The following is a 16,651-nucleotide window of genomic DNA, read 5'->3' on the forward strand; positions in this document are numbered from 1 at the left end:
CAATTTTTTTATTTGAATTAACTATACTCTCTTTCTTTCTTTTTTTATTTAATGAAAGAAAGAAGGCCAATAAGGCTACACCAAACAGTAAGAAAAGCAAAGTGCAGCAAGCATCATAGCATTACAAGCCCATCCCAACAATGTTGGCACTGGCTTGAGCACCCAATCATATACAAGCACCATGAGATTGGCGAGAAGCCAACCAAGAAAACAAAAAACCAACCCAAACAGAGCTATCACACCCAGGAATTTCCTAAACTCCATCATATCGAATCAGATGCAGGTTGGACATGAAGTCCTGCACTGTGTATGGGCAGTCCGAAGTATGCACTTTCACCCAGAAGCTAATTCTCAACTTTAATCCATTCACAAATCTCACCTAGCAAAGATTCCTTACCAGTGAACACAACTTCATTTCTGAACCCCCAAGTGTACCACAGAATTGCCAAGGGCATTGTTCTCCATATTTTGTTATCCAGCTTTCTCCATTTAAATCCACTTCACCAATGAAGCAGACCCTCCACCGTAGCAGGTACAATCCATTGCAGCCCCCACCAATTTAAATGATCAGACCAGATTCTCTAAACAAAGGGACACCATAGCATAAGGTGAGGCACTGTTTCCACATGAGATCTGTAGAACACACTACAGGAAATTCGTTTTTTAGCGGCGTTTAAAAAACGCCGCGAAAATCCTGAAAAACGCCGTAATATCTTATAGTGACGTGTAAAATTTTCGCCGCTGATAGGGCCGCCGCAATAGCTACACAACGTTTGAAAAACGTCGCTAAAAACATTATACGGCGTTTCTTAAAACGCCACAAAATATTTGACGACCGTCCATCCCCATTAACGTGTGACGTGAGAATGACGTCATTTAGTGGCGTTTTTCGAAAAACGCCACTGTTTTTATTTTTATAATAAAATATGTGACGTCATTTTGTGGCGTTCTTCAAAAAACGCCACTTTTTTTTCTTTTCTTTTTTTTTTTGGGGGGCCGGGGGGGTGGTTGGTGGGTTCCCTGCTGCTGCTGGTGGAAACTGAATTCACAATTTGAGAATCTCATGTTTTATGTTTGCTTTAGGCAACCAAACTACTAAATTTAAAATCAATCCTCAATACATGCCATATACATGCATAATATAATCTCACCAGAATCATCATTTCAAGTAAAAATTTCACATCTAGTGTCATATACATGCATATTGTCAACTAAGACATCTAAACAACCATGAGTCAGTAACACATTGTTTCACGCAATTCAAACAAATGATTTCATGCCCACATTAAGTTTTAGAAACTCAAGACAACCAAAAAAAATTTTAGTACGGTTTGTTGACTTCCAAGTCTTGTAGCTTCTTTTCATGGTAATCTAAAAGATCAACCTTGTGTCCAAACAATCCCAAAAAGCCATCACGCCTCAACCTTTCTCGAGTACGGTTTGTTGACTTCAAGTGAACAAGCCTCCTATTCAATTTATCTGCATCACTCTAGAAGAAGAAAAAAATCAAATAATTAGAAGTCACAAAGGAAAAAGAAAGCAAGTTGATATAGTTTTAAGATGTGCACTAAACCACATCTGAAGTTTTATATCTAAAATAATTTTGTTCTAATGCTCCAATTGAACAATGTATGAAAAGAAGTGCAGACTGCAACTAATTTAATCTTCCAAAAGGCTCAAAATTTCATTCACATGAACCAAGTACACACAAAAAAATGACGATGATAATAATAAGAGCACAATAAACTATTCTAAGCTTTTAAGTATGTCTTGAGACACTTAATTGAAGAAAATAATTATCCGATGTCTTGAACCACTAGCTTCCGTATTTCTACTAAAAGGCTGCTATGAACAAATAAATAAAAAGTTTAAAAATTGATTACTTATTGAAACAAGAGCTCGTTAAAAAGCTAAAAGGCGATAAAAAAAACAGCTAAAAAGCTTATCCAAATATGAAAGATACCAATCTGAATCATCTTATACAGGTTGCGCATGTCCTCATTTTCTCGGTATGTAAATCATTAAAGATGTTAATGAATCCTATCCTATTGCAACCTTAGAGCATTTGATTGATGGACTTTTCTTGTTAAAGGGTTATTCATTCAGCATCCTTTAGGTATACAAGTAAACGAAGCCATTCTCCGTATCAAAAATTTGTACTAAAAGGTCCGGTGCCAACCTACAGGTCTGGCTGTCCTTTTAACTAAACCACTAGCTTCCGTATTTCTACTAAAAGGCTGCTATGTCTTGAGACTTCCTCATTCCATATATTTCTGTTTAGTATCTCTTTCCATTCATGAACCAAATTGAAGAAAAGGATTATCAACTAATTTTAGACAAAACCCCCAAATGGAGGGAGTGTGATAATGACACTTTTAGATGTTAACTAAACATCTACTTCTTATGCAAAGGACTAAAGCGAGGAACCACAAAACCCATACAGACATTCTATAAAATAAGTTAGTTTGCCTACCATTGATGTGGCTGATGTTTGGATGCATAGAAATAAGGCAATCCTTTTTGATGAAATATAGTTAAACTCCTTTTTGAGGAAGCAAATCCAACTATAATGGTTTAGAATGAACCTGAGTTTGTCATATCTACTTCTTCTTCTTCTTCTTTTCTTTCTTTGATATGTGAACCTGCATTTGATAAGAACAAATAACATGAATAAAATGTCATATGAAAATTTCATAATTAACTTTTACTCACTTCCTCGGACGAATGATGACAATTAAATGATGAGGTGTATGCATGGGATTGTTGTTGTGAATGCACATGTGTAGCAGCTGGTGCAACAGGCCCACCCATGGCCTGTTGAGACTCCAATTGCTCTATTCGGGCTTGTTGAGCTTGGATTGTGCTTTGCATCTCCATTTGTACTTTCTGTTGATTAAGCATAGCATCCATCATCTCCTTCATTTGCATCTCCATTTGTGTTTTATATTGGTTAAGTTGCTCTTGGACTTGCGTTTGGATGATACGAGTTTGTTCTTGCGATTGCCTATATCCGCCTCCAAAGACATCTGTCGGGGAAGGACCCAATCCATATGTTCGAACACGACCAGGTCGCTCAGGCCCTAGAACCTGTGTGATAATTTCTTCATCTGTAGCATTGGATTGCGCCCCAAGGTCCTTCATTTGTGTCTACAATTGTTAATTAGTAATTAGCCACCAATAAAATTGTTCATAAATTTGAGATCTACTTTAATGTATTAAATGTAAAGCATAAAATAATTTGTTTTAAAGAAGACAAGAGTATGCATTTGTACCCCTGATGCAGCTATTACCCCCTTTCCCCTTCTCTCTCTCCTCGGTTGTTAAGACATTAGCCATACTCAACAAACTAGTTAATTAGCTAAACATGTAGAGAACTATTTCACAAACTCATTGGAGCCCAAAAAAAAAAAAAAATACTAGACCATCAGATTGAGGGGTAATAGCTTTTCGTAATCACTCACTTTGAAAAGCCCTTTGTTCTTTTCTTCAAATATGGAATGGTAGTAGTAGAGGTAGATGGGGCTTCCTACTAATATATACATATACATACAACCAAACCTAACCTAACCTTTGGAGTTAGGACATAGGACCACTCACTGTACTGCACAAGTCAGCTGCCAGTGATCCAAAAAGGTAAAAAATAGGACCACTTCCACTTGGATTGGACCCACTGTGATTATATTTTCATGAGAATGGGACAAAGTTGGATTCTTCCCTTCCACCTGTTCCCTACCCCTGTTTTGTGCTATCTAGTAAAATAGATATGTATTATGCAGATATATATGTGTATAAATGGGTATTAACTGATCAAAAAACTTGTAGACTTGTGAGTTGAGAAGACATTTTTGCAGATACTTTTGCACATCTATTTCTAACAGGCTAGACAGAGTAATGGGATGCCACTGTTCACACCATTCATGAAACAACCTCTCACTTCCCCATTCATTGTCAATATAGTTGGCCATCTTTCTGTGGGAAATTCTGTACTCCAATCCAGAATGATCATTTAACTATCTGTCCTCGTCCCGAGAAAATATCCGGAACTCTCGGAGCAAAGTTATGTGATGTTCCAAACCCACCTTGCATCCACGTGATTAGTCCATATCAATGGGGTCCGATCCGACCTTATATGTCGGTGTTTACATTTTAGCCCAACACCTTTATATCATAGTTCTTAAATATCATTTCTCATAAACACATTTTCTGAATTCACCACAAGAAAAAAAAAACTGCAAGAATTTGCCCATTTCATGTAAAATTCTTCCACCAAAGCAAAACCAGAAACAAAGAGTAAAATAATTATAATTATACCCAAAACCTCTTTGTTTAAGAAAATCATACCTTCCAAGAAGTCAATTTACTTACAAGTAAGAACAGATTATACTCCCACCAAAAAAAAATTCAAATTTAAAAATAATTCACCAAACAAGTTCATAATAATATTTCAAACTGGCACACATTTGCAGTGTCAAGTTGCATCCTGCCATGTTGATGCATGCCCTGTCAAGGTGCCTTCACAGTGTCAATAAAATGTTGTTTGTTCTTTATTATTTTTGTTCCATTAATAACATCTATTTATCCATATCCTTGATTATCAAAGGCTAAAAACATCCCTGGGTTCATAAGCAATTATATAGAATTTGCACAAAGCATTTTGACACAAACTCTCCACATAAACTTATAAACAACTCCCATAAACTACCAAACAAGACCCACGTGTTTTTGATTCTGTTCGGCACAACTTCTCTCAAGCTGAAAGTTGATAATTAGATAACATAAATTAAAAGCACTATTAAGCAGGAAGGGAAGCTTCTTCTTTTTATTTATTTTTAACTAGTAGGGAAGCTAGCACCCTAATAAGCTACACATGAGCATCCCACGAATCAGCACAAGAAGCATCCTAGTATAATACTAGCCATCCCAAATAGAGACCAACCACAGCCATATTCCACAAGGCAAGCACAAAAAAGAGTCAAGTGACCAACCACAGCCATTAAATAAGTCAGAGTTGTCCAAGGAACTCTTGTTCATGTTTTTCTCTATCGTCATTGCAATCTATCTGTATTGCTGACTGACCAAACCTCGCGAACAACACACTTTAGCAAAACCATCATAATTCAAACTGAAGTCATACTAAACAAATTACTTCCTGGAAATTTTACAATAATCATCTTTGTCTACAAAAATCTACTATGATGAGACACGGAAAAGGCAACAAAAAAAATTGTCAAAGTTCCCAGCAATAACAACAATAATGCATAGGTGTAATGACACATAATCATCTTCATCTACAAAAATCTACTATGATGAGGGAGGAGGAAAAGGCAACAAGAAAATTTGTCTTAGTTCCCAGCAATAACATAATGCAGAGGTGACACACGCACAACACACAAAACAATAAAAACCCTAAAAAAAGTAATGAATTAACAGGGGAAAAAAAAACACTTTCAAGTTCCCTGATGTAACTACCGTGACATTGTGCATTGTAAACACGAAAGGATACTCTATATCCATACACAGGTAGAATAGAATGGTTAACGTAGTCATTTTCATATTTCTTCCCAATGCTTCACATATGCTTCATGCTCGCTCACAATCACGTCTAATCAATATCAATAGAAAGTAGAGAATAATGTAATTTATGTTGTGAATTGTATTTCTTGCATCAAATTATATTCCATTCTGATTCCATGAGGAATCTATGGCTGCCTTGTTAACTGGGCTTCAATTTTCCTCCATCAGACACCAATAACTTCTCCATCGACTCAGATTTTGTTCTTCAATTCCATGACCAACTTTTACAGTAGTAGTTCTGGGCATTATTGATTGAATGGAAATCAGATCAGAATCCTTGCACATTTGTCTTCAGTAAACCTGGGTTGGCTGCAAAAAATGAATTTGTCTTCCTATTTTGGGGATCAATCTAACAATATTGCCGATTCTTTTGTGATCTCAAGTTCAATGACCACCAATCAGCGCATGAATACAGTGCTTCAGAAGGAAATACAACATCTATCAACATTGATTTGATGTTTAGTTATTAAAGATTTACTTGTTCACACAACAACTCAATTTCTTGCAATATGATTTATCAAAACATAGTATATTCAGTTAGTAATCTTAATGGTGAGCCAAAATCAACTTTAATAAACACGTCAAAAAACAATCTACACACATTTGAGTGAACTATCCGTGATTTGATGTTTAGTTATTAAAGATTTATCCGTGAGCTAGCCTCTTGCATGATACACTGTGATAAAGGGATCAGATGGCGCTGCAGGGTCAGCTCGTCAAAACCTAAGCGACTAATTCTTCAGACCTTAGCTGGTGAGGAGCACTCAGCTCAAATTTGGATTTTCTTCACAAAAAGTGTCACCTCTTTGCAGATTAATCCTCATTTAAACTAGTTCTCTTAACCCCACAAGACTTTTATACAAAAAGACCCCAAAACTAAAGCACATCCAGCCAACTTACGAAACACTCCCAAACACCAAATTATTTGTTTATAAGGATGAAGTTAAAATTGACAGGTAGAGACAGAAATGATAGAAACAAAATGATGAAGTTTTCTTAATTAAATGAAAATTTTCAAGAGTAAAATTAAGTGATGGAGAAATTGAATCACTACAAATCAAGAACAATCTAATTGGGTTGACACCTACAGACATGCGTATCATTTTGCATTATTCCACTCCAAAGTTTATACAAAAAATTAATCTTCATTAAATAGAAGCAGGTTATGTGTCCCTGCCAGCCCAATCCAACAGGAGTGCCCCTCTAACATAAAGGTTAACAACCTCTGTACAGCATTTTGACTCTGCTGAAGATGACTTACCTCCGGAGGGGCTTAACTTGACACTTGATAGCGAAGGGGAAGAGGCCATCGTTAGCTACTTTTCGACAACAAAGTAATCACTCGAGAGTCTTTAATTTCCTGTATAAATCGAGGGTATTATTAACTAGCACGTTAAGTGCTCATGTGATGTAAGTTTATGCCTGACCTAACAAATTATGTATGCGGGTTCGTTTCTCCTTTTTCCCTAGTAATTTCATAACATTTCTTTAAAAAAATAAATAAAGAAACAAATATGAGACAAGTATCTAATACATTCCATACATGCAAAGTATATAATTATGGTGCTACATACCATGACCGCAACAACTTTATCATTACTTGGTTTGTTATCCTTCGTGTACCCAGCCATCCACACCTCTAAGCGAGTTGCAGGAACTCCATTCTTCTTATTAGTTTCCTATAATTACACTTAAAATTAAGTAACAAAATCAAAATATACAATTTCAATTTGAAATATAAAGAAACTATATACCTCTACTCGAACAACTGAGAATGGTTTTCTTCCAGTTATGTGATTTAATGTCTTCTTCTTCCGAATTTCTTTGTTTTTTATACTTTTTTTCTGTTACATATGAACACAAACACAAGATAATTTATTAATTAACAAACTCATCTTATGAGATTACGATAGAGTTATATAAACAATTTAAATGATACCTGTGCCTTCCGAGTGCCCCAATAATAGACTAAGCTTCGCCATTGATGTTCATGTACTCTTTCGGGCCGATGAGTTAACCTATCAGCATCGTTGTCGAATGGCGTATACCCCAATTGTTTAACTCTAGCCTTCCACTCTCTCCATTTTTTTCCAACAGATGCCAAAACAAATTTCTTCATTGACTCGTCGGCATCTGTATTGATCTGCAAATAATTGGCAACGTTGTGACTATTGCATACACACAGCAGCAACAACATATACGCAGCAGCATACACACAGCAGCAAGCCCACAGCAGTAGCTAATTTCACAAATCAAGATAATATTAGCCGTTCCTATGACCCAACGATGATGATTGAAAAATTCCAAGTGTGCAATGGCAATGCTGGTATTTGTCTTACAAACAAGCACTATTTTGGGTAATTGAATATAATAATTTTTATTTTTTATTTTTAATCATTTTCCTGGAAGGTAGAAAGGTCAAAGCCAGGAAGCTAGACAGCAATGCAGAAGAAAGAAAAAAAAATACAAAATAAGAAAAATAAAACTATAAAATATGAAACAAATAAAATAAATAATAACAAATTAAGATTAAAATTGATATGTAAAATGAAATAATTCTTTTACCTTTACTTCTCTCCAAATTCTCTCTTTGTTTTCCTTCGGTACATGGCTCCAAGTTCTATAAGTGAGGGGCATAAGGTTCCCATCTCGAGCTAAAACACCCAAACGAGAAGCCAAGGGTGTATACCCGTCAACCACTTGGTTCAACTCATTAGGCACAATATGTAAAATGCCACCACTTGGGTTCCAATCACTACCATGCATGAGTGTTGGGCCTCTCGAACTATGACCTACTCATCCAAATATCAATATCAAGTTAGAAGATACTAGAAAGAATGATAATACAAGAATTGAGCAGACAATAGAGCAAATGGAGTAGTGTCACTTAGTTTAAAAAAAAAGAAATATAAACATCAAAAAAAAAAAGCACATCAACAGAGAAATCTAATGGAGTAATTCAATTGAATAAAATAATTCATACCAGCAGTAGTGTCATGTGTCGAACCAGTACTCGATGATGTACTAGGCAAGCTACCTGGAGGATACCATGACATGGGTGGATCAGGTATGATGCGTGTACTCTCCTCTGAACTCTCATCTGAACTTCCACTATAAGAACTCTCATCTGCACTCCCACTGTAAGAACTCTCAGAATTTGCAGAGGCTGAATGTTGCCTCTGCCTAGAGCATCGTCGATCTGTCATGCTAGTTTACAGAAGACCACAAGCATACGTGTAGAATTTTATGGGTTAACAATGAATATAAAGTCCAAAATATTAAAAAAATTCTCTACAAATTTAAATTTTAAACACAATCTTAATATAACAGATATGATCTTTCTCAAGGACATAAAAGGTTGTCTCAAGGACAATCACGTTGAAAAGCAAACAAATGACGCATTTTAAAAGCAAAGGTTTCATTAACATGAATATCCATGCTAAAAGCACAAATGTAACAATGAATATGAAACAAAATTACAATATCATATCATTTCTTCATCATCTTCAGATTGTGTCTGTGTCGATATCCCAAGAGGTCCAATAGTTTCATCAATAGTTGTTCCAACTTCACCTTGCCTAACCCAATTTATGTCCTCTTCACAAGCAAACGAAGTTGCATCTAATTCTTGGTCGCTAAATCCTTCCACTTCATTGTGATGTTCTCCATCATTAATTGGTTGTTCTCCACACACCTCATACAAGTCTCTAGGTTTCATCTTGACTACAACATTCCAATCAGCTTCAACGGGATCATTAACATAGAAAACTTGTTGTGCCTGAGATGCTAGGATGAATGGCTCATCACTATTTTGTTTCTTTGTATATAACAAATGATTGAAATTAACAAGTGTGAAACCAAACCCATCCTGCTTCAATCCTTTGTTGTTGTCAATCCAGTCGCACATGAATAGCACATATCTACGGTCGTATGAGTAATACAATTCAATAATATCTGTCACATATCCATAGTATGCTACTTCACCTTCCATAGGATTCATGTCTCTGGTACTTGCATAGCTACAAGTCTTTGCTTTCACCATAACCCCACTATTTTGAGTTTTTCTTCTCCACTCACGACTCCTCGTATGATACCTAGTACCATTAATTATATACCCATTGAATCTCGTGGCCTTTTTACTAGGTCCCAATGCCAAAGTTTTAATCTCATCTGACAACACAGCATTTTCAATAGCTAGAAGCTCTTCAACCTATTTTTACAAAGTCAACAAAATTAAACATCAACTAACAAGGACAAGCTAAAGCACCTTTCGTGCTCCATCCAGACAAATTTGCATATGCAGGAAAATCATTTATTGTCCACAGTAAGACCGCGTGCAATTGGAACATTTGATTAGTTTCTGCATCGTACGTCTGAACACCATTTTCCCACAATTCAATCAGTTCATCCACTAACAAGCGCAAGTAGACATCAATGTTATTACCAGGTGAAGAAGGACCATCAATGAGCAATATCATCATCATATGAGGTTGTTTCATGCACAACCACGGTGGCAAATTATAAGGCATTACAATAACTGGCCAACTGTTGTGAGCAACATTCATTGCCTTGAATGGATTAAATCCATCCGCTGCTAAACCTAGTCTGACATTGCGAGGCTCACTCGCAAACTTGGGATACAAAGTATCAAAATTTTTCCAGACAAGAGAGTCAGCAGGATGTCTCATTTTGCCATCATCAATTCGACCCTCTACATGCCATCTCATTAATGAAGCAGTTTTGGATGACATGAACAATCTTTGAAGCCTTGGAATCAAAGGAAAGTATCTCACAATCTTCTGGGGAATTCTTTGTTGCTTCTTTTTATAATCATTCTTCTCACCCTCAAACTGTTTGTATCTAGGCGTCTGACACACTATGCAATCATCCCTACTAGCTGTCTCCTTCCAATATAGTGAGCAGTCTCTTGGGCATGCATGTACCTTGTGATAATCAAGGCCCAATTCCCTAAGGAGTGCCCTCGTTGCATAGAACGACTTTGGCAAAGTTTCACCTTTTGGGAATGCATCCTTCAAAAGTTTAAGCAACATCGTGAAAGACTTGTCGCTCCATCCACTAAGGCACTTGATATGCAATAATCGAACGACAAATGACAGCGTTGAAAACTTGTGACACTCTGGATACAACTCTCTTTCGGCCTCCTTCAATAAACTGAAAAATCTTTCAGTTTTCTTATCCGGGCCTAGTTCGATATTAGAACTTCCTGTCTCATTACTAGCACGATGAACCAAGCTTGGTGGAGGAAGTCCGAACCCCTCATATATCATTTCATTGACTTCATCGCCATCATTCGAATCACTGACATTCTCATTCAATGGCACAGACGCCGGTAAATCTTCCCCGTGAAAAATCCATCTGGTGTAGCTTGGAAGAAACCCATTGACCATTAAATGTTCCCCCAAAAGGTCTTTCTTTACTAGTTTGACATTCCGACACCGTTTACATGGACATGTGACTTCATTGGATAGAAGATTATTTTGGCATGCAAGTTTAACAAATTCCTTAACCCCTTCTATATATTCTGGATGCAACCTATGCTGATTTATCCAACTTTTATCCATCTGACTTCGTCTTACACTACAACTGTCACTGTCAAATCAACAAAGTTCAAAATTATCATTTCATTTTAATTATTCTTAACCTCAATTAAGTACCTTATAATGCATGCGACATGACACCATTTACCTCTAACTCTTCTCTAATAGGTTGGTTCATCCTACTTTCCCATTCAGGAATACATAGTCTATATTGTAAAAAGTAGCTCATACCGCTCTATCCATCTCTAACGAAATTTCGGCAGCATCTCCCCATGGTTCTCCAAGTACACTACACAGACTGGGTGTATTGCTACACCTTGTCTAGTATGCACCCGGAGAACATGAGGAGTTACTACACGAAATCTCTACGAGATGGACTATATTTAAGCAGTAGAACTACTAATTACAACATAGACTTGTGTTCCTGAACTGTCCGAACTGGACAATCCAAGAAGAGCCTCATCAAAGATGACTAGGTATCTCTGATGAAGATTCTTGGACGGGTCTACGGCTATTCATGCATGCATGGATAATTACTTGCTAAATTAACAACTGTCATGATTTTTGCATCCCGGTGGTGCAACTTGAATCAACACTATCAAGCATACTAGAAGCATTTCTAGCATGAAGCATACTAATGAAGAAACTAAAAGTTTCTACAATGCTCTTGATAGATTATGATATAGAACTTCATCAAGATGACTGAGTATCTCTAATGAAGATTCTACAAGAACAACCAGATTATCTTGATTGATCACAAAGTAAAAAATTCCATGATTGTAGTTGATAGCACATTACAATGGCAAGTACTAGATATTAGGTATGCTTCATTTAGTTTGTTCTTGTACTCACAAGTAAGCAACAAGTTCTCACTACTACATGAACACCCACACATACCAATATATCTTAGTAGTTTTCTATTTCATTTGTATAGCACCATTTTTGTGTCCCTATCAAAGCCCAAAAAGAAAACTGTGCAGACGAAGGTAGATTTCAAATTACTTAACAAAAAATTATGATAAACATTAGAAATTCAAAATCATAATGTTGCACAAAAAATATAAGCACAAAAAATATAGACCAAGCACACTTGCCAAATAGATAATTAATTGCAAACATCCAACTAATCTCATACATTGTCACTTTGAGATCATGAGACCATCTACATATGTGTGTGTAACATCTTACCATGCTTATAAAGGTCAGCTGATTTGTCCACAAAACTAAATCATGACTGGACAAAAACAAAAAAAAAGAGTCTTGTCTAAGTGATGAAGAAGCATGAGTCTCTATTATTGCACACAAGTCTATTCTTGCCACTCTCTTAAGTTCAGTTTCTGCCATCAATATTGAATTGGCTCCACTTGAATAATGTATTTATGCAACTATAATGTTGCGGATCTTTTTTGTCAAAAAAAGTATATTCTTGCAAATTGCCATATTGCAAAAAACAAAAAAGCTAAACTGATGTAGTAATAGTATTTTTAAGTAATAAGCTAAAATGATGTAGTAATAGTATTTTTAAGTATATTCAACTGTAGCATGTTTCAAACATCAAATTAGAGTTTTTAGAATTCCAACCACGTAGCTTTCGAATTTCTTTGGTTTAGATACAATAAAATTATTTTCTACTTGGTCCATTCAATATATAAAGGTTATGAGGCAATGAAATGCGTGCTTTGATCCAATCTCAGGCAAAATTGTACGAGTATGTTGCATTAGTCTAGGATGCATTAGTTCAAAATTAAGATGCATTTTGCCATCAAGTTTTTTGCATGTTATGTCCAAGTCCAGTGAGAGTCCAAAAGCCAACTTATGACACTTGGTTTTTGAGAGCTAGGAATCTCTTAGAGTTAAAACACCTAAAGTTGAAGATCTCATACCAATTTTTTTTTTCCATGTTTGTAGTTAGGAGCTAAAAATGGAACCTAAAACATTAATTATAAAAAATGCCATATTTTGGGGAAATCACTATTTTTAGCCAATTCTAAGAATTTCGGATTTTGTTTTTGATACATAGAGTTAACTTGCTATATAAAATATAATTTTTTAATATTTTCATTGAATTCAAATAGGGGGGTATTTTGTTATTTACATGTAATAGCTTAATTAAATGGGAAGGCAAATGATGTGAAGTGTAAGCATTGTCTACATATAAACAAAGAAAAATCTTATGTTGATGACCTGGATTTTTAAAACACCTACACATTATATGAACTTAGATCATTCTTATTGCATTGGTGCATACTTCATACCAGTAAAAAAAAATGTAAAACCTCTATATTTCCAACTGAATTAAATTGAAGGGCACAATTCCCGACCATTTGAACTAAAGAACATATATATAAACACACATATGCACATGCCTAATTCAATAATAATGCCAATCTATGACAGTCTGTTGTTAAATGAACCAGCATATTATATCTTCCATATGCTTTTAAACTTGTTAACATTTTGAAAACTTCAAATTACTTTTTTCCAGCACAAGTGTCATCTCAAAGCTCTTCAAGGAAAGAAACTAGAAGCAATATTATGATGAGGACGACAGTATGTCATATTCTAATGGTCATCAATTACTTTTTTTTGTTGTCGTCCATCAATATTAGAATAACATTACTCAATGCATTGATCTAAAAACTGATTTGTCCACTCATTCTTAGAATTCTTATGTAAATTAACTCTTCTATACATTTATGGATCAGTTTAAGAGATAATTGGTAAAAATCAAAAGGACCTCAATTCTAATGCATGCTTTATTATGTGTCAACAATGCAAGATTACAGGTAGTTCAAGCACGCGCAGGTTTTTGTATGTTAATCTGCATTACTAATCTTTCTAAGGAAGCAAGGTATAATTGTTCAGAACTAAGTGCAATACATAGAACTTACCCACAGCGCTCAGCGCAGCTTTTAGATATGATTGTTGACTGAGCACCACTATCAACGAACGCCTGAAAGGAAGTGAAGCAAAAATTCTACAATCAATCAAAGCAACAGGGAAGAGGATTTTAAAATACAAAGTAACAAGCTACACTACTCAACATCACCGACTCAAACTTCTAAACTTGAAATATAAAATGAATGATGCTATAGTAAATGAGTTTCTCGCTACATTTTATTTGTTTATTAATTTTTACCACTACACAAAATCGAGTTCCTGAAAAACCAGGAGCGAGAGGATGAAGAACAGAATGGATTTGAAGAAGAACAGAATGGATTTGATGAAGAACAGAATGAATTTTTACCAGATCGATTTTGGATTTTGGATCTGCGATTTGATGAAGAACAAATCGATTTGATGAAGAACAGAATGGATCGATTTGATGAAGAACAGATCGAGTTCGAGTTCGATGAAGAACAGCTAGAGCAAAGCCCTTGAGTGACAGAGATCGATGAAGAATAGCTAGAGAGTTCGATTGCGAGCGACAGAGATCGAAGAAGCGCAAACCATCGAGGGTTTTGGATCTGCAATAGAGCAAATCGAGGGTTGAGAATGAGAAATTGAGTGAGCAAGCGAGAGAGAGTGAGAGCTTCAAATCGAGGGTTTTGGAAGAGAGGGAAACTGAGTTGTGGTAGACTGAGAAAGAGAGACTGAATTCAAAGAGACGGAGTTTTGACGGTGAATACATTGACCCAATACGGCACCGTTTCACTGAGGTCAGACACAACGTTTTTTGAAAACGTTGTGTTTCGTGAATTTATAGTGGCGTTTTCCTAAACGCCACAAAAAAAAACGTTGCTATACACCATTTTTCCTGTAGTGACACACAGCAGACTGGAGCGTTATGACCCAAAACACCAATACGTTGAAGGAACTCTGAAGTCTTTAACTTTCCCTTCCATACCAACCACCCAAGGAATTGAACTTTTGGAGGAGAGACATTAAACCACAATAGTTTAGGTACCCCCATCTAGTCAGTTTAGCACCTCATCTCTTTATACTCTGCTAAACTGACTAGATGGGCAAGGAAACCACTTCCACTGATCTTCCTTATTAAAGGTTTGAACCTAAAACTGAATCAGCAAGAGGTACAATCTTTCCAAATCCTCCGCCTCCCAAGCAAATAAAGCTCTATGAAAAGTAAGATTCCAGCCATTGCAGCAAGCATTTCTCTCTATCAGCAACTTCCGAGATAGGTCCTGTTTGTTTGACAAACTAAATAGTCTAGGGAAGCTATGTTTCACACACTGATTCCCGAGCCACTGATCAAACTAGAAACTCACTCTGGCCCCATCCCCAACCACTATATGAGAGCTCTCCAGGAATGAATTCAAAAGGTTTGGATTTGATTGAGAAATACACCCCCCCCCCCCCCCGGCAAATAATTCTCTTCCAGAGTGCATTGTCCTTAACTCCAAACCTCCACCACCATTTAGCTAACAAACAATCATTCACATCCTGAATTTTCCTAATCCCAAGTCCACGATGAGCTTTACTTCTGGACACCTCATCCCATTTGACAAGGTAAATCTTCTTTTTCAAGTCAGATCCACCCTATAAAAAAGATGCTTGCAGCCCTTCAACAACTTTAACCACTGAACTAGGCATCTCAAAAATAGAAAGATAATAAATAGGTAGACAAGACAAGACTGATTTAATGAGAGTTAACCTCCCCCCAAATGAAAGCAACTTCCTCTTCCAAGATGCCAGTTTGTGTAATATCAATTTGAGCCAACAGGTAGATGCCTAAAGACCTTTGGGTCTAGCTTATGATAAAATGCTAGGTGCTCAATAGAGCCCTGTATGAACAGTTTGGAGAACAGAGATACCTATTAAAATGCAAATTTTTTGTTGGATGGCATAATTGTACAAAATAGCAATTTATGTGTTATAAAATATAGGAATGCTCTGCATGATAATGTATCTAGAGTATGTTGCTTTTCTTTCGTAATAATTCACGTTAAGAGACAAATACAAAAACTACCATTCATAGATTATTGTAAACTACAAATTCATTGTTTTTAAACTTTTAACAAACAAAATAATTAACTACAATAAAAAAATAAATTTTTTTTTTTCTACAACTTATAGTGGGCATTTGTATTGGCACTAGCTTGCGTGCTTTGCACGCAACCAACTTCACTAGTTTTTTTTTTTTCATTTTATCTTTTAGATTATTAATTTCATCTATTTTTTCTATAATATTTTTATTTTTATTTTAGTTCATATGGTTCAATTAGAAATAATCCGTTCAAATCACTTAATGAGCAGAACCAGTCATAAATTTTGTTTAGAGGATCCGAGGTAAGTGTAGATAAGTCTGAGTGGATAAATTTATTTCGAGACTTCTTGATTTTTCAAACAAAGTCACCATTGTTGGGAGCGAAATTACAAATTGACCTTTATCAATTTAAAAATTACCCAGAAATTAATCTCCATCACTTCTCACATGGACCTCACATAAAGCCCACACTATACAAATTAATCTTCACCACATAATCACCCACCCAAAAAATTTTGGATAGGTAAGTTTGAGTTAGTAGACTTTTTTGGTTTTGTTTTTTTTTTTGTTTTTT

The 16,651-nt window shown here is 35.8% G+C and overlaps 1 protein-coding gene across 2 annotated transcripts; it reads right to left on the bottom strand.

The window, feature by feature from the left end:
* Nucleotides 1-1,140: 1,140 nt before the first annotated feature.
* Nucleotides 1,141-9,151, bottom strand: LOC114301516 (uncharacterized). 2 transcript variants are annotated; one of them, XR_014360910.1, is made up of 8 exons: nucleotides 8,558-9,151; nucleotides 8,140-8,366; nucleotides 7,514-7,717; nucleotides 7,329-7,418; nucleotides 7,149-7,253; nucleotides 2,713-3,147; nucleotides 2,474-2,642; nucleotides 1,141-1,489 (listed from the first exon to the last, which is right to left on the bottom strand). XR_014360910.1 is itself a non-coding variant. In XM_082914272.1 (8 exons), the coding sequence occupies exons 1-7, from the start codon at nucleotides 8,778-8,780 to the stop codon at nucleotides 2,601-2,603; spliced, it is 1,326 nt and encodes a 441-aa protein (XP_082770398.1). In that variant the 5' UTR covers nucleotides 8,781-9,151; the 3' UTR covers nucleotides 1,141-1,489; nucleotides 2,586-2,600. The 2 variants fall into 2 exon arrangements, 1 of the variants encoding a protein (XP_082770398.1); XM_082914272.1 differs by having other exon boundaries at nucleotides 2,586-2,642.
* Between the last annotated feature and the right edge of the window lie 7,500 nt (nucleotides 9,152-16,651).

Source organism: Camellia sinensis, chromosome 2, assembly GCF_055761805.1.
Source record: "Camellia sinensis isolate YWXY chromosome 2, ASM5576180v1, whole genome shotgun sequence".
In the NCBI taxonomy this organism is placed as follows: Eukaryota; Viridiplantae; Streptophyta; class Magnoliopsida; order Ericales; family Theaceae; genus Camellia; species Camellia sinensis.

Bases quoted from the DNA above. Each gene is read 5' to 3' on its own strand.
- LOC114301516 (XM_082914272.1), bottom strand. From the start codon at position 8,780: ATGACAGATCGACGATGCTCTAGGCAGAGGCAACATTCAGCCTCTGCA. The intron at 7,718-8,139 runs GTAAAAGAATTA...AATTATTTGCAG, and splicing joins GAATTTGGAGAGAAGTAAAG to ATCAATACAGATGCCGACGA. The intron at 7,419-7,513 runs GTATCATTTAAA...CATATGTAACAG, and splicing joins GGGGCACTCGGAAGGCACAG to AAAAAAAGTATAAAAAACAA.